Source organism: Olea europaea, chromosome 1, assembly GCF_002742605.1.
Source record: "Olea europaea var. sylvestris chromosome 1, O_europaea_v1, whole genome shotgun sequence".
NCBI lineage: Eukaryota > Viridiplantae > Streptophyta > Magnoliopsida > Lamiales > Oleaceae > Olea > Olea europaea.
The window spans coordinates 7,293,556-7,315,780 of record NC_036237.1 but is presented as its reverse complement, the minus strand read 5'-3'; the positions used below and the strand labels follow the sequence as shown (position 1 = coordinate 7,315,780).

The 22,225-nt window shown below is 32.0% G+C and overlaps 3 protein-coding genes across 4 annotated transcripts; all 3 read right to left on the bottom strand.

Moving 5' to 3' along the window:
• Positions 1–401: 401 nt before the first annotated feature.
• Positions 402–1,604, bottom strand: LOC111403812. Its single transcript, XM_023032435.1, has 3 exons — positions 1,143–1,604; positions 746–1,091; positions 402–607 (listed from the first exon to the last, which is right to left on the bottom strand). The coding sequence occupies exons 1-3, from the start codon at positions 1,602–1,604 to the stop codon at positions 402–404; spliced, it is 1,014 nt and encodes a 337-aa protein (XP_022888203.1).
• Positions 1,605–9,947: 8,343 nt separating this feature from the next.
• Positions 9,948–11,219, bottom strand: LOC111392916 (transcription factor bHLH118-like). Its single transcript, XM_023018350.1, has 3 exons — positions 10,821–11,219; positions 10,314–10,655; positions 9,948–10,206 (listed from the first exon to the last, which is right to left on the bottom strand). Exons 1-3 carry the CDS (start codon positions 11,121–11,123, stop codon positions 10,123–10,125), a joined length of 729 nt encoding a protein of 242 aa, XP_022874118.1. The 5' UTR covers positions 11,124–11,219; the 3' UTR covers positions 9,948–10,122.
• A 1,190-nt stretch (positions 11,220–12,409) lies between these two features.
• LOC111405415 (transcription factor bHLH126-like) lies at positions 12,410–13,363 on the bottom strand. 2 transcript variants are annotated; one of them, XM_023035389.1, is made up of 2 exons: positions 12,963–13,363; positions 12,410–12,797 (listed from the first exon to the last, which is right to left on the bottom strand). In XM_023035389.1, exons 1-2 carry the CDS (start codon positions 13,263–13,265, stop codon positions 12,588–12,590), a joined length of 513 nt encoding a protein of 170 aa, XP_022891157.1. In that variant the 5' UTR covers positions 13,266–13,363; the 3' UTR covers positions 12,410–12,587. The 2 variants fall into 2 exon arrangements, with proteins under 2 accessions (XP_022891157.1, XP_022890412.1); XM_023034644.1 differs by having other exon boundaries at positions 12,410–12,679.
• Between the last annotated feature and the right edge of the window lie 8,862 nt (positions 13,364–22,225).

The following is a 22,225-nucleotide window of genomic DNA, read 5'->3' as shown; positions in this document are numbered from 1 at the left end:
ACGTCATGTTCTTGAAAAATTAAATTTGAAAAGTTAAACTCATGGAACAATGATTACTTAGCTCAAACATCTAATAACCAACTTAATTACTCCAAGACCTATGGGTAGAAGGTGTATGGGTAATAATTCCTAAATAAACTATAAATTAAAATATCTTAGAACTTTGAAAACGAAATAAATAAAATAAATTAAAATAAAAGCTTGGGTTGCCTCCTAAGAAGCGCTTCTTTTAAGTCATTAGCTTGACTTGTGTCGCTGATTTATCATGGTGGCTCAAACCAAGTTATTCCATCATTGCACTTTGTATAATTTTCATTGATGCAGTCGTTTTTTGCTCTCCAAATTTTGATTTGTCCATTCTTATCTCTGCTAAGAAGTTCTCCAAAATTTGTTGTTTTATTCTAACAGTTTCGTTGATCAGGTGGCTCTTCTTCATCAATTCTATAGCAATCATTTTTATTAGAAGGTTTCTCATGTTGGATGTAAATATTGAATATCTTCTGCTTGTCCTCCACCCTCAAGATTAGTTCTCCCTTCTTCATGTCAATAAGGGTTCGTCCCATTGCTAAGAATGGTCTACCCAATATAATTGGAATGTCTCGATCTTCTGGTATGTCCAATACAATGAAATCCACAGGAAATATTAAATTTCCTACTTTTACGAGTACATCCTCAACTTTGCCACGTGGCCTTGCGATTGTTCTATCAGCTAGCTATAGCGTTATTGATGTTGAGTTGATTTCACCTAGTCCTAATTTCCTGTAAGCAGAATATGACATTAGATTGATACTAGCACCAGTGTCACACAATGCATTAATTGAATAGGAATTTCCAATTGAAATTGGTATAGTAAAACTCCCTGGATCCTTCAATTTAGGAGGCAATTTTCTGTGGACTCTTGCACTACTTTCCTCAGTCAATGCCACAGTTTCAAACTCCGGAAGCTTTCTTTTCTTTGTCAACATCTCTTTCAAAAATTTCTTATAGCTTGGAATTTGTAGTATCGCATCAATGAACGAAACATTGATCTGGAACTTCTTAAGAACATCGAGGAATTTTTCACAGTTTGTGTCTTGTTTGTTCTTCTTGAGCTTTTAAAGAAAGGGAATGGGAGGCATGTAAGCTTTGTCTAGACTTGGTACTTTGGCAACTGATGTTTCTGTACTTTCTCCATTTTCAGTTGCATTTGGTGCAGATTTTTCTACCATTGTAGCTTCATCAATCACTTCTAGGTTATCTTTTCTTTTGGATTTCTCTGTAGTGATCTCTGGCGATTGTACCTCGCTCTTTTTATTTATGACATGAATAGTTTGCTCCATCGACTTCTTTCGAAGTCTTTGGGAAAACGGAAGTGGAGGTACATATGCTTTAACTTTTACGGGGGCCTTGGGTGGATCATTCTCCACTACTTTAATCGCCATCAACTGTTCCTTAGGATTTATCATTGTATTGCCTGGCAATATCCCTTGTGGACGTTCTGTAAGTTGTTGTGCTATCTGACCAATTTGTGTCTCCAGTTTCTTGATGGACGCTTGCTGATTTTGAAAGTTCACGTCAATTTGTTGGAACACCTTGTCCGTCTTTTGCACATATTGTTGAAACATTTCCCCCAAACTTGGTCTTCTTTCTTACTAAAAATTGTTACCATATGAGTTGAAATTACGGGAGCTATTTTGAATAAAGTTTAATTGTTCCTCTGAAGAAGTGAGCATCATGCAGCTCTCTGTAGCGTGATTTCTCCCACAATTCTCCCATGCTGAACTGGTCATCATTGCATTTGCTCCATGTATTTGCAATTTTACAAGTAACTCTACCTGTTTTGTTAAAGCTGCTATCTGTGCATTGGTAGATGTTGTGTTGTCTAATTCACACATTCCTGCTGCCTTTGGTGGTACCACTCTTTCTGATGAGAACATCAAATGTGTGGTGGCAATTAACTCAAATAGATCCATGGTTTGTTGCACTGATTTCCTTATGATTGATCCACCAGCAGAGGCATCAACTTGAGATTTTGACAGTGGTGTAAGTCCGGTGCAGAAGTACTGCACTTGGTTTCCTTGAGTGATTCCATGGTTTGGACATTTTCTCATCAGCTCATTAAATCTATTACATGCCTCGTGATAGCTTTCTCTCTCTTTCTGTTGAAAAGTTTGAACTTCCAATCTGATTTTAGCCACTCTGGCTGGTGGGAAGAATTTGTTACAGAATTTCCTGGTCAGTTCTTCCCATGTAGTAATGCTGGCATGAGGCTCCGCATCTAACCACTCCAATGCAGCATCTCTCAATGTAAATGGAAATAGTCGTAATTTAATAGCATCTTCATTGACCCCCGGAGCATGGAAGTTCTGACAATTTCTGAGAAATCTGGAGATATGTGTGTTCGGATTCTCATGAGGTAGCCTGTAGAATTGCAGAGTGTTGCTCATCAAGTTAATCTAATCCGGCCTGATCTGAAAGTTATTCACCCCAAAATCTGGATACACAATACTGGAGTGCATGGATACTACTATAGGTGTCAAGAAATTGATACTGGCAAATCACCTTCATTTATTTCCTCTCGTTCATGCTGCTGTTCCGGTGGTGCCACCACTCTTGCGGCCATTTGCCCAATCGGCTGAATAGGGATATGGATTTGTTGATTGTCAGCCATTTGATATTGCTGTTTTTGTTTGTGTTCCTTGCGTCTTCGTCTGAAGGTACGTTATATCTCCGAATCAAACGATTCAAGATCGTCGCCTTGGGCACGGAGCAGACAACGAACACAATTTTCTGTAAATAAAAGAAAAATAAACAAATCAAATAACAGTTAAAAAAATTAAGACTAAAAGAAATAGTCCTCGGCAACGGTACCAAAAACTTGTTATCGATTTTATCCCGCAAGTGAACGAATCGTAACAAATAGTAAAGTAGACCTTTTGAGTCAGAATTATCGTTCCCACAAGGACTGTACTTTTAATACCCAATTTATTATTTCTAACTTCTATTTGACGAAAATAAACAAAAACAATGATTAAATGTGATTTTTATTCTAAATACTTAAAAATGCGATTGGATGCAACGAAAAGTGATTGAGAATTCAAACAATAAATGGACGTTCGGGCGGAACAATTTCACCTATTGGTCACCTTTACTTCATAAATCAAGATTCATAAAACCTAAGGTAGTGTTCGGTCGAATTCTTCTATTGTATTCAACTTACCCCTCTCGAGTTTTCATTGAGCCTATTTAATTAGTTTAATTCCATATCTCTGTGCAAATTAAATTTAATTAAATGAAACATTGGTTCTAAGAATTCACACACGACCGCAGCAATCAATATAGGTATCTCTACAGGTTATATCAATTTACCAAATTTTAACATGTGGTCTAAACAAATAATCTGCAACTCTACACAATCATTGTTCACAAATCATCAAATTAGTGATCAAGTAATTAAATGTATTAAGAACAACATTAAATTCAATACATAAAATATGAAAGCACTAGAATCTTAATTGCATGAAATAAAGGATTCCAAAAGATTACATTGTTTGCCCTAAAATCAAATTTAACTACTCATAATAATGGAAGAAAAATAGGAAATTATCTTAGAATACATCACCGGATTTGTAATAAAGATGTAGAAGAAAACATAGAAATCTTGCACCAAGATCTCCTTCCCCTTCCAATAAATACTTCTAATATTCAATTGCTTGGTTTTAATCTTCTTGAATTTCTCTTTTCAATCTCCCTTTCTTGTTGTCTTCTCTCCAATATGTCAAGAACGCGTGGCTTGATTCCACAGATTTTTAGTGTGCGGCTCCCCCCTAATTTAGGTCTTTAATTGTGTATTTATAGTGTCTTGGAATTTAGGGAACAACAGGTTACTAATTGGGCCGAGAAAATATTATAAAATCAGAATTTCCTTTTGTTTCGGAATGCAGCGCCTGGGCACTGACTTTCTGCTTGTTTCAGCAAGATGGGTGCCCCAGCGCTCACGATGGGCGCCGCGGCGCCCGGTACGGCATTCTGCGCGTCCTTCAGTATTTTCAACATAACTTTCTCGTTCGATATCCGATTGAAGTGATTTAAGATGCGTTGAAAAGATAATTCAAAGGACCACAATTTTACTGCAGGAATCATTCTCCAATTCGATCGTTTTCTATGTCAAAAATCAGTCTAAATGTGAGACCAAAACTCCGGCACAAAACTTTTTGATTGGAAAATGATTTATGATCATATCTTGACTAAATTTGATTCCTTTGACACCTTCCTTCATCCAATTGGCTTCTAGAACTCTCGGATCTTCATTTCAAGTTTCGACACGACTTTTGATTAATTGCATTTTAATCCTCGAACTTTGGATCTCTTACGTTTTGGTCATTTCATCCAATTTTGCTAGCTTTTGCCTATTTCCTTCCTTTGACCTCTTTTAGCTCTTGTTTACACTTCCATCAATCTACAAAACAACACCAAAATCACTTGTTAGCACTTCTAAAATACTCTCCAAGATAGCAAAATCATGAAATTAATGGCATAATATAATGATTGTAAATCACTCATCAATTTTACTGGAAGAAGATCATCGGCGTGAATTAGAATATATGCCAGATTCCAGGGACAAAATTATAAAATCGGAAATTTTCTGAAAATAGGATAATATTTTAAAGTTAGTGTGAGGAAGTTGCCCCACGCTGAATCCTCCCCTATTTCCTTGCTTCAACGACAGTTGAACTTGCATGGCTCACCTTTCTTCTTCAGGATATTGGTATTTGTATTCAACAACCTTCACAACTATGTGACGACTTAAGTGTTCTCTTCGGATTACTTTCAATCTCCACTGATATATGCAGGTATCTAGCACATGGTAATTAGCACTTTGTATGAGAGAAAGTTGCAACATAAGCCTTGGTTACATAGTACTTCCATCAAAACTAGTTTGGTATAAATTTTTTGCAGTTTATAGGCCTCCGTTTGGGAAGAATTTATAAATGGTTTAATTTATAGATCGATATAAATGAGTCTTCGATAAGTGGATTGTACCTGTGTGAGTTATCGGTATATTTGGCTCAAATTGAAATTTGACAATAATAAATTGTTTATAAATTATCTAAACGGATGTTAAGTAGTTATTCTTATGAAATGTATAGTTAAAAGTGAATAAATATTATGGATCCCGTGAAATGTATGGTTAAAAATGATATTTGATTGCCGAACCTGCACTAAATTCATACATAAATACCAAGTTTCTTCTCAAACTTTTAGAGAATTTTGACATACATGTTTGAAGTACAATCCATACCACTTACTACCTTGAGGGGGTGATAGGTGTGACCCGAATTCTTTGATGAAAATAATTGAGAGTTCTAATTAAAGTGAACATTAAGAAAAATTCTAATTGAAATGTTTTTAGAATCCTATTCAAAGTCTATTGGCAAATTTTCATTGAAGTTCTATTTGAAAGACCTATTGGAAGTTGAAATTTTTATTGGACTTAAATAGATCAAGATAAGAAATTTTTTGGTCATTCTATTTCATCTACAACTCTACTTCTATGCTTGGATTGTCTCTATATATATTTAAATTTTCTTCCAATTTATTACTATTGACAGCTAATGGAGAGAAAAATACAATATTAGTAATACATAAATTTGTTACTTTTAAAATGCAAAACAGATCATTCCATGTGTTTTCACAATTATTTATTGTGTAACTTTTGTCTACGGTGGGTCGGATGCCAAAGTAAGTCTTTAATTATAGTAAAAATATTCTTTTTAGGATATGAATTGGAGAAAATTGAAGGTAAAGTGTCATTTACATTGATATGTAGCATCAACTCCTATAGTAAATGAATTAATGTCTTTTTATATAAATGTTGAATTCAGACACGCCACTTGCTTATCTTCTTCCGCGATGTGAACATGGAGTGGAGATGGATTTGGAATTTTTCGACACCACTTGTTCTTATCTGAATACATTGCATGTGGTGGTCGTAGAGCCGAAGAGGTATACGGCGATTAGTAATATCATTACATGATGTATTGAATAAAATGTTTTATGTTTTAAAGGCTTATGTATGGAAATAGGTGTGGAAATTTGTATGTGAATCTAATTGAAACTAATTATGATTGGATCAAACTAGTCGATTTGCTCGATTCCAAATAAAACTTGACCAATTGGTTCTTAGAATATTTGACTTCATTTGGTTCTAGCAACAAAATTGAAATTCGAGTCCAAAATTACCATTTTTATAATCCCAATCTTAAATTTATTAATTCACACGAGTTAATTGTGATTCGTGATAGTGAACATTTTTATTGTCTCAAATAAGTACGAAACAAGAAAATTTACAAGACAATCTACACTTTTTAAAATTTATGAAGCATAAAAATAATTGTGGATCCGTTCGGGTTTGGTTCTATTCAGTTTAGTTAGGTTCGGTTCAGTTAGGTTCTCGAATTTCGTACTATAATTAAATTTTTTAATATTTACATAGTTACATTAATTTAACTAATGACATCTTTAATCTTAATTCTTACAAAATAACGTAGTTCAATTTTATATGTCGTTTGCGTATTTTTTTTTTATTGAGTTTTTCATAGGTTTGATTGTTAAAATCACATGAAGATGAAGATAAATAGCTCACAATAATTAAAAGAGGTGGTGTTGAGCCTCAATTCATTTTCTTCAAAACGATAGAAATGGCATTATGGTAGAATAAAAAAATTGAATAAAACTTAGGTCAATTTGATAAAGTTGGGTTTGAACTGAAAATTAGAAATAGAAAAAAATTTATTTTTGGGTTCGAGCTAAATTAACTAGTTAACGAATTTATTTAGAAAAAATTAAAATAATTAGGTTTATTTAAAATAAATTAATTAAAAAATTATAGAGATTTGCTTTCTATCAGTTCTTCGATTCTTAATCTAGAATCGAGAACTAAACCAAACTTGTCAGTTCTCGAATTTTGATACTCGTTTGGGTATTTAACTTAAGAAAAATTGCTCAATTCGATTCAAATCTGGTTCGATCGGTTCGGGAATTTTATCCAACCCTAATGTTATCATCAAGTTTACTTATGTGCTCCTCCATTTCTTCTCTTTCACCTTCCTGGAAGTAAGATTCCTATTTCCACTACAATTTCGTAGTTATTGTTTTAAATAGACGAGGTAGGAAATAAACCCAAGTCCCTCGTCTAGATATAGGTAGAGACCTGAAATGTTTATCAAAATAATGAAAATAGACATAAAATAAAATTGAATGTAAGACGATGTAATAATCCACGCTTGTAGGAGTAGGATTTAAATTGGTTAATTTTTTTATTTTTTTTATTCACCTGGAAAATCATTTGTGCATATTAAAACCATATGAAGTGCATAAGAATATTATGAGCCTCCTTAGGCATAGATATGTGACGGAAGGTGGCTATATTCGGATACTACTGCTATTTAAGTTTTAGTATAGCTTTTACAAGAAATTTGACAAACGTTTGTAGATTTCATAATATTTTTTCACGTTTTTATATTGTCTTGACCTTTTCTACGGTAAATGATCAAAATGATAAAAATAGTGCTATTATTATTCGGCTATAATATAATTACAAGGCTACTAGTATTTAAGTATCATTTGGAACATTTTTTTAAATTTACTTTTGTTTGTGATTTTATTATTGAGTTATAAGTTAAAAGTTAATTTTTGTAAAGCTTATATAAATGGGAAAAAATTTGAATGCAAATTACAATTAGCGGCTCAACCTTGCCTCATGTCTCAAAAATTTCAGGTATGGTCTGGAGAGTCCAGGCTTTTGATTTTGTAATGCCTTCCATGCATTGAATCTTGGATCATCACATATAATTTTAGGGAGAGTCATGTATACCACTTTAGCTAGAATCGTGTTTTTGCTCAACCTTGTAAATGCCAAGCACTTAGGTCATCCCCTAGTTCAGATCTGTCCATGGTGCCAAAAATTATGCCTCCTGGATGAAGATCTACAACTAATGGCAAAGCGAAACGGGACATAATATCATCAATGATTGAATATTGTCAAAGACGTGTAGGATTATTGCTACAAACACCTTTTATAATTTACACACAATAATATACTTTCAGTTAATTATTAAAAAAAATTGTAAAATTAATATGTTGGTTATACATTTCCAAAAATATTATTTTCTGGGAAGTGCCAAAAAAGATAACCAAATAATGTTTTTTTTATATATCTACCAAAAACTTAATATGTTGGTTATACATTTCCAGAAATATTATTTTCTGGGAAGTGCCAAAAAAGATAACCAAATAATGTTTATATATATATGAATTTTGAGCAGATGGTCTGGCAGGAAGAAAGAGCAAGAAATCCTAACAACAGTATCAAGAAGATATCTTAAACAAGTAAACAATTATAAAACTAGTTTGGCTATAATATATTTTAAGATTAGAAAACACAATAATTAAGTTCAACATGACCTAACTGTCGCTAATCCCTATTAGAAACATTCAGGTAAGTACATGGGAAACTTCATAAATTATTCTCTAATGATGAAAATAAAAATCAACGAAAATTATGAATTTATATCTGTTCTTAGTTTTTGATGAGAAGCAATGACTTGGTGAAAATTTGAAGTATCAATCCGGAAATAATCTACCAAAAGAAAAGTAATGACTAGTTAGTCTGAATTTTTTGGTAATAGGATCATAAAATAAATAATAGAGAAGATTATTCGAAATTATCTCTAATTCTTCAGTTTTTTTTTTCTTTCTTTCTTTTTTTTTTCGAATTTGAAGGGGGGAAAGCATCTATTAACTTCTAAACAAATATCGCTAATCTTTTGCAGACACCATGATCAAATGTAACAAACAATTTTATTACAAGTCTTTTTTTTTTTTTTTTTCATCTTCTTTAGTTCAATCTAGTTAAAAATATAGAACATGTTGCGAGTGTTTTAATTTCAATTTTATCAAAGTGAGTGATTAATTTAAGTCTAATATTTATCCAGCAATTAAACAAAAATACTTGTAAGAATATCAAACAAGTTAAAATTCATTTACAAACAAGGAAAAATGGTTGGAGTAACAATCATATTTAAATGATATATATTAAACGAGTTGTAATAATATGTTAATCTAATCTACCAAATATGCATCTTAACGCTGTAACAAACAATTTTAGCATTTGCTTTTTCTTTTTCTTAATATTATCAAGCTTGCTATATGTACATTCACTTTTACATTAATTTTGACATCCTTCCACGTGGCAATCATCATAGCCTTTGATTTTTCCAACACCCTTTCACATCATTGGCCAAATTTTGACACATATGAAGAATGTCGTCCATGATGTAAACTAAAATGTACATCTAAAATAATTCGTCAAACAATATCTTATTAGCATGTTAAATAAACCAATGGATCAAATATGTATTGAAACAGTATAACCTGCATCTGCTACAAACGCATACGGTATGATGTATTAAAGTCACAAGAGAATTCAATTTTCATTTTTTTTTTTTTACAAGAGAATGCATGCACCTACAGAGTCACAAAGAGTTTTTCTCCTCAGTTCTCATCAACATTATCAAATTGATCAAAATAATGTATAAATCAATAACAGAAAATCTTCTTATATATAGGAGTTATAATGTACCCACACTGGAATATCAATGAAGCCGATTATTACAATTGCTCGGGGTACCCTTTTTTAGCTTCTAGGGTCTATTTATTTTCCACCAGTCAATGAAAGAGCCCAAGGCAAAAAAAAAAAAAAAAAAAAAATTGCATGTTGGGTCTTTGAAACTCACACATGCATGGAAAAGTCCAGATGCCCTGTGCCGTCTGAACCGCAAAAGCTTGAACAAAGTCAGGAGAATTTAATTTCACAAACAGTGAGCATAAAGGGATTATGCTACATGTACATTATGGACATGTAGAATTATCCAGCATAAAAAATCTACCTTTTGCGCACTACCGACGGTTCAAAGAGAGATTATAATATAGAAGCACACTGGAAACAGCTAAAGGACATGGATATTAATTTCAAATCTCTTTAGCTACTACTTACTTAAGTACACACGAGATGTAAATACCTTTTGCCATGTTTAAGAAATGACACAAACACTTGTGATGTTAGTCTTCTGTGACACTTATCTAAGAGTTATCACGCCTAAGGTCAATCACCTCGGTCAGTCTTCCAGTAAGCTCGGATAGATCATTGCATCTGATATCGCTGGCCTGGAAGGATGATAAATAAGAGAATTCAAATATTTGGAATCACAAAGCAATGGATAACAGATGAAACCCTAATTCCAACAGTGTATAAATTAATCCACAAATTGTACCTCGCACTGAATTATATGGAGTGACATTTCATTTGCTTTTGTAGAAACATAGCTAATAACATTAAGCCCTCTCTCAAGCAATTCCACAAGAACTCTTGATAGTGGAATCCCTTCCTCTTTTAAACTGCTACCGATTAGAATTTCTGCACCATCTCGGCAGGGGTTCACTGTGACTGAACTATGCGAAAAACTAGTGGAACTTCCGTCCTCGTCGCTAAGGTTGCCTGAATTTGACAACTTCTTTAGCTCGTCTCTCTGTAAACCTAATTTTATGATATTCTCTTGCATATCTTTTATGTAATTTATAGTCCCTTGCATATGATCTGATATGATCTTCTTACCCTAAAACACCACGAGTATCATGTTAGATCTGTATATGTAACAACAAATTAAATTAAATACTGTTGTCGATAAATTTGGAGTTGACTGCATAATTCTTATTGGATCTACTAGGATCTAAAGCGATCGGATCCTTAAGAAGTGCAACAGATTTAATAATGAATTCACCTTTAGATATTCAACAGGAACAATTGATCGAAGAGAAGCATAAAGATGAGCCATTTCTTGCCTTCTTTGTCTTTCTAAATCTCTATGCATAAGTTTCCGAATATAGGATCCATCAGAAGTACTCCCATCCTTATTTTCTTGGATACCTGATGATCTCTGCTCTCCCTTTTCCCATCTGCTAGTACTGTGATTACTATTCTCCACTAAAGTATGATTCATAGTCAGATCTTGCAGGATTTGATCTCGTTTTATAACAGAAGGGGGCTGAAAGGCCAGATCATCGCCGGATTGTAGAGGAAACATCTCAACCGTAGATCATACAAGATTCTCTGATACAAGCCTTTTTTATCGTACTTCAGTGGCGTTTATAAAGAAGAAGGTGCGTTTTTAGGGTGTTGGGATCTCTCTATGGCCCTCAATGCTACGATTACCTACAAAATCTGTATAAAAATGAAAAAGACCCCACCACGATAATCTTGTTGAATATTTTAATGAATATTGATTTTGTTAAAAATATTCCATTGCAAACCAGATCATCCCCGTGTTTTCATACTTAAGAGGAGTTTAACTTCTGGTCTTATATCAACACTAATCATCATAATTCTTATTTATTTAATTTTCGCACATGCTATTGGACAAGAGTGAATATTGGCAAAATAAATAAATAAAACAAACAAACAAAGGAGGCATACAGTGCAATAAAAACCGATAAAACAAATTAAAGAGAGTTTATACATAGCCTTACAAGTAAAACCGCTATGGTCTTGTAATTAATATGAAATAACAAAATAAATTGTATTATCAATAAAATCTTCAACTTGAAAAAACTCTCATCAAATCTGTCTCCCAAATACAATTCCCGTAAATGAAATCACTATATTCATAAAAATAAAAAAAAAAAAAAAAAAAATTGCATGTTGGGTCTTTGAAACTCACACATGCATGGAAAAGTCCAGATGCCCTGTGCCGTCTGAACCGCAAAAGCTTGAACAAAGTCAGGAGAATTTAATTTCACAAACAGTGAGCATAAAGGGATTATGCTACATGTACATTATGGACATGTAGAATTATCCAGCATAAAAAATCTACCTTTTGCGCACTACCGACGGTTCAAAGAGAGATTATAATATAGAAGCACACTGGAAACAGCTAAAGGACATGGATATTAATTTCAAATCTCTTTAGCTACTACTTACTTAAGTACACACGAGATGTAAATACCTTTTGCCATGTTTAAGAAATGACACAAACACTTGTGATGTTAGTCTTCTGTGACACTTATCTAAGAGTTATCACGCCTAAGGTCAATCACCTCGGTCAGTCTTCCAGTAAGCTCGGATAGATCATTGCATCTGATATCGCTGGTTCACGTATTTGGAAAGGAAGAGTTTCTAGAATCTGTGTTATACAAGATTAGAGACACAAACTGTTACATCCCATTTCGTATTAGTCAAAGGTCAATACTATTTATTCAAAGTCAAATTTTGACTAGTCAAAATCAAATAAGAACTTAAATGAAGTAAATCATTTTAGTTGGAAGGATGATAAATAAGAGAATTCAAATATTTGGAATCACAAAGCAATGGATAACAGATGAAACCCTAATTCCAACAGTGTATAAATTAATCCACAAATTGTACCTCGCACTGAATTATATGGAGTGACATTTCATTTGCTTTTGTAGAAACATAGCTAACAACATTAAGCCCTCTCTCAAGCAATTCCACAAGAACTCTTGATAGTGGAATCCCTTCCTCTTTTAAACTGCTACCGATTAGAATTTCTGCACCATCTCGGCAGGGGTTCACTGTGACTATGCGAAAAACTAGTGGAGCTTCCATCCTCGTCGCTAAGGTTACCTGAATTTGACAACTTCTTTAGCTCGTCTCTCTGTAAACCTAATTTTATGATATTCTCTTGCATATCTTTTATGTAATTTATAGTCCCTTGCATATGATCTGATATGATCTTCTTACCCTAAAACACCACGAGTATCATGTTAGATCTGTATATGTAACAACAAATTAAATTAAATACTGTTGTCGATAAATTTGGAGTTGACTACATAATTCTTATTGGATCTACTAGGATCTAAAGCAATTAGATCCTTAAGAAGTGCAACAGATTTAGTAATGAATTCACCTTTAGATATTCAACAGGAACAATTGATCGAAGAGAAGCATAAAGATTAGCCATTTCTTGCCTTCTTTGTCTTTCTAAATCTCTATGCATAAGTTTCCGAATATAGGATCCATCAGAAGTACTCCCATCCTTATTTTCTTGGATACCTGATGATCTCTGCTCTCCCTTTTCCCATCTGCTAGTACTGTGATTACTATTCTCCACTAAAGTATGATTCATAGTCAGATCTTGCAGGATTTGATCTCGTTTTATAACAGAAGGGGGCTGAAAGGCCAGATCATCGCCGGATTGTAGAGGAAACATCTCAACCGTAGATCATACAAGATTCTCTGATACAAGCCTTTTTTATCGTACTTCAGTGGCGTTTATAAAGAAGAAGGTGCGTTTTTAGGGTGTTGGGATCTCTCTATGGCCCTCAATGCTACGATTACCTACAAAATCTGTATAAAAATGAAAAAGACCCCACCACGATAATCTTGTTGAATATTTTAATGAATATTGATTTTGTTAAAAATATTCCATTGCAAACCAGATCATCCCCGTGTTTTCATACTTAAGAGGAGTTTAACTTCTGGTCTTATATCAACACTAATCATCATAATTCTTATTTATTTAATTTTCGCACATGCTATTGGACAAGAGTGAATATTGGCAAAATAAATAAATAAAACAAACAAACAAAGGAGGCATACAGTGCAATAAAAACCGATAAAACAAATTAAAGAGAGTTTATACATAGCCTTACAAGTAAAACCGCTATGGTCTTGTAATTAATATGAAATAACAAAATAAATTGTATTATCAATAAAATCTTCAACTTGAAAAAACTCTCATCAAATCTGTCTCCCAAATACAATTCCCGTAAATGAAATCACTATATTCATAAAAATCTTTCATTAGAGTTCACAATTATCTGTATGTGACCATTCAATTTTTGCTTGTTTGGAAATTTATAATGCGGTTAACAAAGTGAAGTAACGAATCTCATGAAATGTATAAGTAATTAAAATTGGTGGAATAGTATTTTTTTGAAAGATTAGTAGTTAAAAAGAAAAAAAAAATTCGATTTACATGTAATATTAATTTATGGAAGACTGTATGATTGAAAATAGAAAAGCGAAAAATGAAATTTAATTTTATGAGGACCAAACGGAGCATTTAGTCTTTAGATTTCCTACCACTGTGTATTGCTCATATTAGCGAGGTCACCACTAGATGTAGGTTATAAGTCGCAAAATGAATATTCTTAGTAAATTCATAGGTCACAATACATTACCAGCAATTGTAACAAAAGCAACTTAGTAAGGTTAAATTAAACCATAAACTTGGAGAAGAATGGGACCTTAGTAAAATCTTAAATTATTCATTGAAATGGGATCGCTGACATTAATAGTCACGTGGATGCAACAATTTACAACAATGCACAACGGGCATGAAAGTCATTTTCATCAAGATTAATCACAAAGTTCTTAATACATTGAGAGTTGGGACATTAATATGATCGTCTCGTAGTCAGCAAAAAATTTTGTGCATTAATTCCTTCAGATCTTCTTCTTCTTTTTTTTCTTGGGGGGGGGGGGGGGGGGCGGTGTGGTGTGGGGGAGGGGAGCTTCAATTGTTTGTAATAATCAGTGCAATTCTATTGGCTTCACGTATTTGGAAAGGAAGAGTTTCTAGAATCTGTGTTATACAAGATTAGAGACACAAACTGTTACATCCCATTTCGTATTAGTCAAAGGTCAATACTATTTATTCAAAGTCAAATTTTGACTAGTCAAAATCAAATAAGAACTTAAATGAAGTAAATCATTTTAGTTGGACTTGAATTGATCAAATTATTTTTGAGAGTTTATTTTACAAATTGACAATATTTAAATGTTTAAGATGGATGAAATTTAATTTTGAAGATTTACTTTTCTATTAATGGAAGTTGACTGACTAAATATTATATTTAATTGAAGAAGAGGGACTTCCATTGTAAAATGGGTTTGGGGAGTACAAGTGTCAAGTGATTAACTAATATTCCATTTGTTTTTACTTTTACTTATGACACACACACAAGTGAGAGAGAGTTGGACGGGTGGCAGGTGAATTCATATCCATTTCTCATCATATGATATAAGAGAGAGAGAGAGCTGGAAAGGGTAGAAGCAAGGGAAAAAACGAGAAAGAAGAAAAAGGAGAAAGAAAAGAATGAGAAAAGAGGGGAAAAAAAAAGAGAAAAAAAAAGGAGGAAGAAGAAGAAGAAGAAGAATAGAAAAAGTTTGCCTATATTGTTAGAAAATAAGTGGTCTACATTATTAGGCTTGAATTCCTCAATTTTAAAAGGTAAGTAAAAAATTACTTATTATCAAGTTATGTTTGATTTTATAGTTGTTAGATTGTTAGATTAAATTCAATTTTATTGAAGGGGTTACGTATAATAAACTACGAAATTGAGTAAAGTGAAAGAAAAACTAGTTTTAGTTATTAAAGAGACTGTAGAAATCGCTCAAACGTGAAATGATTAAGTTTGGGTATCGCCTATTTAATTATTGAAATTATTTAAAATAATTAATTGTTTATTTAAAAATTATATCGTATTGCAGGCGACGATATTAACATCAGAACAGCTTACCAACCGAATTGATTTTGCGAACATAGTATTGTGAGTGGAAAAATATAAATATTATTAAAATATTTATGAATTAAGTATATTATTAAAGTATGTGCAATTATGTGTTCGAATTACATGGTTACTATGGAAATATCTTTCATTTGATACATGTGGGATTTCAAATATTGTATACGTTACATTGTGAATTGGAATATGAGATATGATTTTGAGATCGACAAAAAAAGTACCCGTGATGATATATTTCTTCTAGTTCACTGAGGAGCCTTAGCCGTGTTTTATATTACACTGAGGGGTCTAGGACCCGGGATGAAGGGGTCTTGACCATGTACATATAGTTCACCGAGGGGTTTTGGCCGTGTTCTAAAATTGATTATGAGATGTCTTTGAGACCGACTTTCGTTTACGGAGGGGTCAAAGACCTGTAGCGAAAGTTCTTTGCCCGAAGGGCGGATTATATATATTTCAATCAAAGGGTACATTTTTTGTGGATTTTTCAGTAGACTTGATGTAATGAGATTATAGCATGATTACCAGCTTATATTCATTTCATGACTTGAGATGTTATTTTATCACGTTATGTGAATGTATCACATTTTGGCTATAATTATATGATGTTATCTTGCCAGTTATTCAATGATAATGAGCTCGATTTTCGATAAAAATGTAAAATTGAAAAGATATAATTATTTTCGAACTTCTCCACTCACTAATCTATCAACTCATATATTTTCCCGTAATTTTCTTACAAGTGAAAATTGATTCTTTTTAGCTGGAAGAGCCTAATGATTTCGGAATGAGAGCCATACGACATATTGAGTGTTATAACTCATTTTTATGAAGCACGAAATAAATAATTTAATCCCATCGCATTATATTTTACATAAGCATTTGATTTTGTTGCATTTTTTTAAATAACTCATAGTCAGCCTTGGTAATAGATGTGACATCTAGTTAGCATCTATCATCGACGCACATCACGTTTCGGGTCTACTAAGGTGATTCAGGACGGGTCGCATCAAAATGGTATTAGAGCATGATTTTGAAAATTTTTATGGTTCATGCATGTTCAGTGGATATAATTACATGTCGTGGTGGCAGAAATTACAAGCTCTCTAGCTCGAATGTATGGAACCAAAAATGATAGAAAGATATTTTTAATAGATCCAGAAAAGACTGGTATGTAAGTATGGTAGTTGCAATGATATGATGGTTGGAAATGTTATTAGTTGTTGGGTTGAAACTTTGCGTGAATGTAATCTAGTAAGATTTGAACAGATTGTGATGATTTTGCGGGGCATCCAAAGTTATAGGTATTATAGCCACTTAATTATCAATTTATGTGTCGAAATATATGATTTTTTTATGTATACACAGGAAAATTTTAGTTATAGCTTGCACGATAAACATAGGGAAATGATATGATGTGTGATTGATGATAATCAGTGAGGAATTTTAATTATTTTTGAAGCCAAATGGTATTTAGTGTTATCAAAATTTTGTGGTGATTTGTGGCCACTTATATGGGATGATAATAGAAATCATAATGGTGTATATTTATGCTATAGGATAAGAAATTGTGAAAGACAAAATGATGATTTGTTGATTGATAGATGACAATGTGTTATTGTATATTTTAGGCATTGAGGAAATTAATAGTAATTCCAATTGTTTCAATTATTTATGAGTAGTTTGACTACAAGAAATGTGAGAATAATAGGGATGAACTTCATAATAATTACCCATTATGGGGTAATTTGTTGCTTTAAAATTAGAATTAAATGGATATGTACATTTAGGTATGTTTATGTGAAAAAAAATTTGAAATTGAGAATGGTAGAATCGAAGTTTTGTTGAGATTGGGAAATTAACATGTGGTATATTGATGTGTGGAATGTTCAAGTGATAAATATAAAGGTTATCATCTTGTGATATTAAGGGAAATTTATATAATTAAATGTTTTAGATCATACGATATGACGATAAATGCCAAGGTTACATGATCATAACATAATATGGTGAATAACAAGTAAATGAATGTTATGATTGTTTTATAGCAAAATAATGAGATGATATATTTGGGTTATTAAGTTATTTGTTTTTGCCAAGATCATTTGTTGGATTGTTATGTTATATTATATATACAATTTGGAAGCTTTGACCCAAATTTGAAGTTAAGGTGAATTTAATAAAGTTTTAGTGGTGTAAATTTTGAGTTATTTTTATTGTATTTTTTTGGATTTCACGGATAAAGTATTCCATTCTTTTCGAGATCTATACATTATAGAATATATGGATGATATGTGGATAGTTTAATGTCTAAGACGATCATCCAATTTAAATTTTATTCAATTGTGGAACGATATCTTCATGTTATAATCTTAATTGAAGGTTTTCGTGCGATATACAAGAAAGCTTATGCATTGGTGATAGGCTAGTAACCTCTTTATATGGAATAAGAGTATAGAATTATCATGGATTAAATGTTATAATTGTCTCTTCATAGGAAGAAAGAGAACCAAAATTGTGTGGGTTTAGAAATATAAAAGTTTTGCCATTAGATAAAATTCTGAGGAAATATGTACTCTTGTATCTAAAGTTGATGAGGGTTTGATTTATGATAATGGATTATGTTAAGGTTTAGAATGTGTTTTGAAGTAAAATGATGAATTATGGATTATACGATAGATTATTGAAGAGGCGTAATTAAAACATGATTTATAGTTGATTATATTGGAGTTGAATTTAAGTTATCACATGGTGGGAGAGGATAATACTTATCAATTACAAGAGTTTAACGTATATTTTTATTCAAAAGAGTTGAACTTGGAGTTGTGTATATATTATTATTGGATAATATAGAATTAAAGGAAAAGAATACCATATTAAGCTATTTCAATTGTTGTTGGGTATAACTAAAATTTTAGAAAATCATGAATAATTGAATTTTTGTAGATATTATCAATTTAGAATGGAAGATGTTACCCTCAAATAATTTTCATTTGAGGTTCTAAATACATAGAATGGAGACAAGATGGTATTTAGATTATCGATGATGGATCGACAAAAGTTATAGGATTATTTTCAATTAATATAGTCCATTCATGAGATACATTAATAAACTATATATGGATAAGAAATTGATTTATATGGTGGAGTTTGACTATCTATATTTGGCTGATATAGGGAATTACAGAACTAAAGTACATTGTGCAATTTCTTTTAGTAGAATGCCAGAGAATATGAATATAAGTTCAGAAGATATGTTATCAACGCATGGGTTGCTATTTAAATAGAACTAAGATACCTCTAGTTAGTGAGACAAAAGTTGGAAAATAAGTTATCAAGGTGGATTGGAAAAATCATTCAGGATAAGGCATTATGGAAGATTAAATCTGTGCGTTACATATTTATTGGTTTGTATCCTAGTCGAATGAATTTCGAGGACGAAATTCTTTGAAGGGGGTAAGATTGTTACATCCCATTTCGTATTAGTCAAAGGTCAATACTATTTATTCAAAGTCAAATTTTGACTAGTCAAAATCAAATAAGGACTTAAATGAAGTAAATCATTTTAGTGGGACTTGAATTGATCAAATTATTTTTGAGAGTTTATTCTACAAATTGACAATATTTAAAGGTTTAAGAGGGATGAAATTTAATTTTGAGGATTTACTTTTCTATTAATGGAAGTTGACTGACTAAATATTATATTTAATTGAAGAAGAGGGACTTCCATTGTAAAAATGAGTTTGGGGAGTACAAGTGTCAAGTGATTAACTAATATCCCATTTTTTTTACTTATGACACACACACAAGTGAGGGAGAGTTGGACGGGTGGCAGGTGAATTCATATCCATTTCTCATCATATGATATAAGAGAGAGAGAGAGGCTGGAAAGGGTAGAAGCAAGGAAAAAAACGAGAAAGAAGAAGAAAAAGGAGAAAGAAAAGAAAGAGAAAAGAGGGGGAAAAAAGGGAAGAAGAAGAAGAAAAATAGAAAAAGTTTGTCTATGTTGTTAAAAAATAAGTGGTCTACATTATTAGGCTTGAATTCCTCAATTTTAAACGGTAAGTAAAAAGTTACTTATTATCAAGTTATGGTTGATTTTATAGTTGTTAGATTGTTAGATTAAATTCAATTTTATTGAAGGGGTTAAGTATAATAAACTATGAAATTGAGTAAAGTGAAAGAAAAACTAGTTTTAGTTATTAAAGAGACTGTAGAAATCGCTCAAACGTGAAATGATTAAGTTTGGGTATCGCCTATTTAATTATTGAAATTATTTAAAATAATTAATTAATTATTTAAAAATTATATCGTATTGCAGGCGACGATACTGACATTAGAACAGCTTACTAACCGGGTTGATTTTGAGAACATAGTATTGTGAGTGAAAAAATATAAATATTATTAAAATATTTATGAATTAAGTATATTATTAAAGTATGTGCAACTATATACAATTATGTGTTCGAATTACATGGTTATTATGGAAATATCTTTTATTATGATACATGTGGGATTTCAAAGATCATATACGTTACATTGTGAATTAGAATATGAGATATGATTTTGAGATCGATCAGAAAAGTACCCGTAATGATATATTTATTCTAGTTCACTGAGAAGCTTTGGTCGTATTCTATACTACACTGAGGGGTCTTGGACCGGGGATGAAAGGGTCTCGACCGTGTACATATAGTTCACTGAAAGGCCTTGGTCGTGTTCTAGAATTGATTATGAGAGGTCTTTGAGATCGACTTTCGTTCACGGAGGAGTCAAAGGTCCATGGCGAAAGTTCTTAGCTTGAAGGACGGATTATATATATTTTAGTCAGATGGTACATTTTTAGTGGATTTTTCAGTACATTTGATGTAATGAGATTATAGCATGATTACCAACTTATATTCATTTCATGAATTGAGATGCTATTTTATCACGTTATGTGAATGTATCACATTTTGGTTATAATTATATGATATTATCTTGTGAGTTATTCAATGATAATGAGCTCGATTTTCGATAAAAATGTAAAATTGAAAAGGTATAATTATTTTCGAACTTCTCCACTCACTGAGTTATCAACTCATATATTTTCCCGTAATTTTCTTACAAGTGAAAATTGATTCTTTTTAGTTGGAAGAGCCTAATGATTTCGGAATGAGAGTCACACGACATATTGAGTGTTATAATTCATTTTGATGAAGCACGAAGTAAATAATTTGAGCCCATCGCATTATGTTTTACATAAACATTTGATTTTGTTGTATTTTTTGAAATAACTCATAATCAGCTTTGGTGATAGATGTGACATCTAGTCAGCATCTATCATCGGCGCACGTCACATTTCGGGTCCACTAGGGTGATTCGAAACGGGTTGTGTCACAAACTTTAATTATAACCACTCACCACATTTGCTAGTTACAATTATATTAATTAGTTTCACTTAACTTATTTTATAAAAATCACATAATTCTAATAGAACTCTCTGATTTTGATGTAGATCAAATCTACAACAACACAACAACAATAACACAAACGGATTGAACTCAAGAAACTAGTACTTTTCTTATTTCATGAACAACAAAAGAAAACCTAAAAGACGTTTTCCAAGCCTTAAATACGAAAAGAACAAATAACCTATTGGGCCAGCAGTCTCTTAATGGGCTGGGCTACAAAACGAAAATAAGAAATACTGAAAAAATTAAGAAATTTTAAATGTTGTTTTGACTTAGTAAACGAATTCAAACTGTCAAAATACATCACACGTCATAGCAAAGCAGTGAGTTCATTCAGAATCGTCGCGAGCTTTCCGAAATTGGGTTATGAGCCCAAAATGGGCACCGTATACGAAAGTTATGACAATTTCTTCGAACATCGACAATCCAAACGTTTCATGTACGCAAACGTCTGTTCTTCCACACGAACCTTATCAGATTTTTCAAATTTCAGGAATGTGACTTATTTTTTCAAATATTGGTAGGCACCATTTTTTCCCTAAATATTAAGAATAATGAGCTAGGCTTTTAGAGGAGACGAATCTTTTTAGATCAAGTAGGATTAACTTGTTGGATACAAGTATTTCACAATGAATACATTTTTTGTTTGTTTTCTTCCTTCATTTTTTTTGTCCCAAAGCACCATCTATATGTACGGGCTTATTTTTTACGGCCTTTCTTCTATATTTTTTTTTTCACCCTTATCATTGAAGCGTGTCTAATTTTGCATACTAACATATTTGAAAACAACGTTTTCACGAAGGCTGGATATTACATGATCTTAATGGTTGATGGTCCATTATTTTCACTAAAACTCTACCACAATAATTGTTAGCCATTACAAATTTATTTTTACCCAAAATCCTCTGTAAATTTATAAATGGAATATTGCTACAAATACTTTAAGCCTCTATACATGGAATGTTGCTACAAATACTTTAAGCCTCTATTTGGTTCAACTAAAAATTTGAATTAAAAGATAATTGTTAAAGTCAACAAATAACTTTAATCAAATATTTTATGGGATACATAACTTTTCAACCACGTGTTCTATCAATTTTTTACGAAAATCTACTAAAATCTTATCTTTATGTAAATCAAACCGGGGCTAAATGAGATTTATAATACAATTATCTTTTATAATTGAT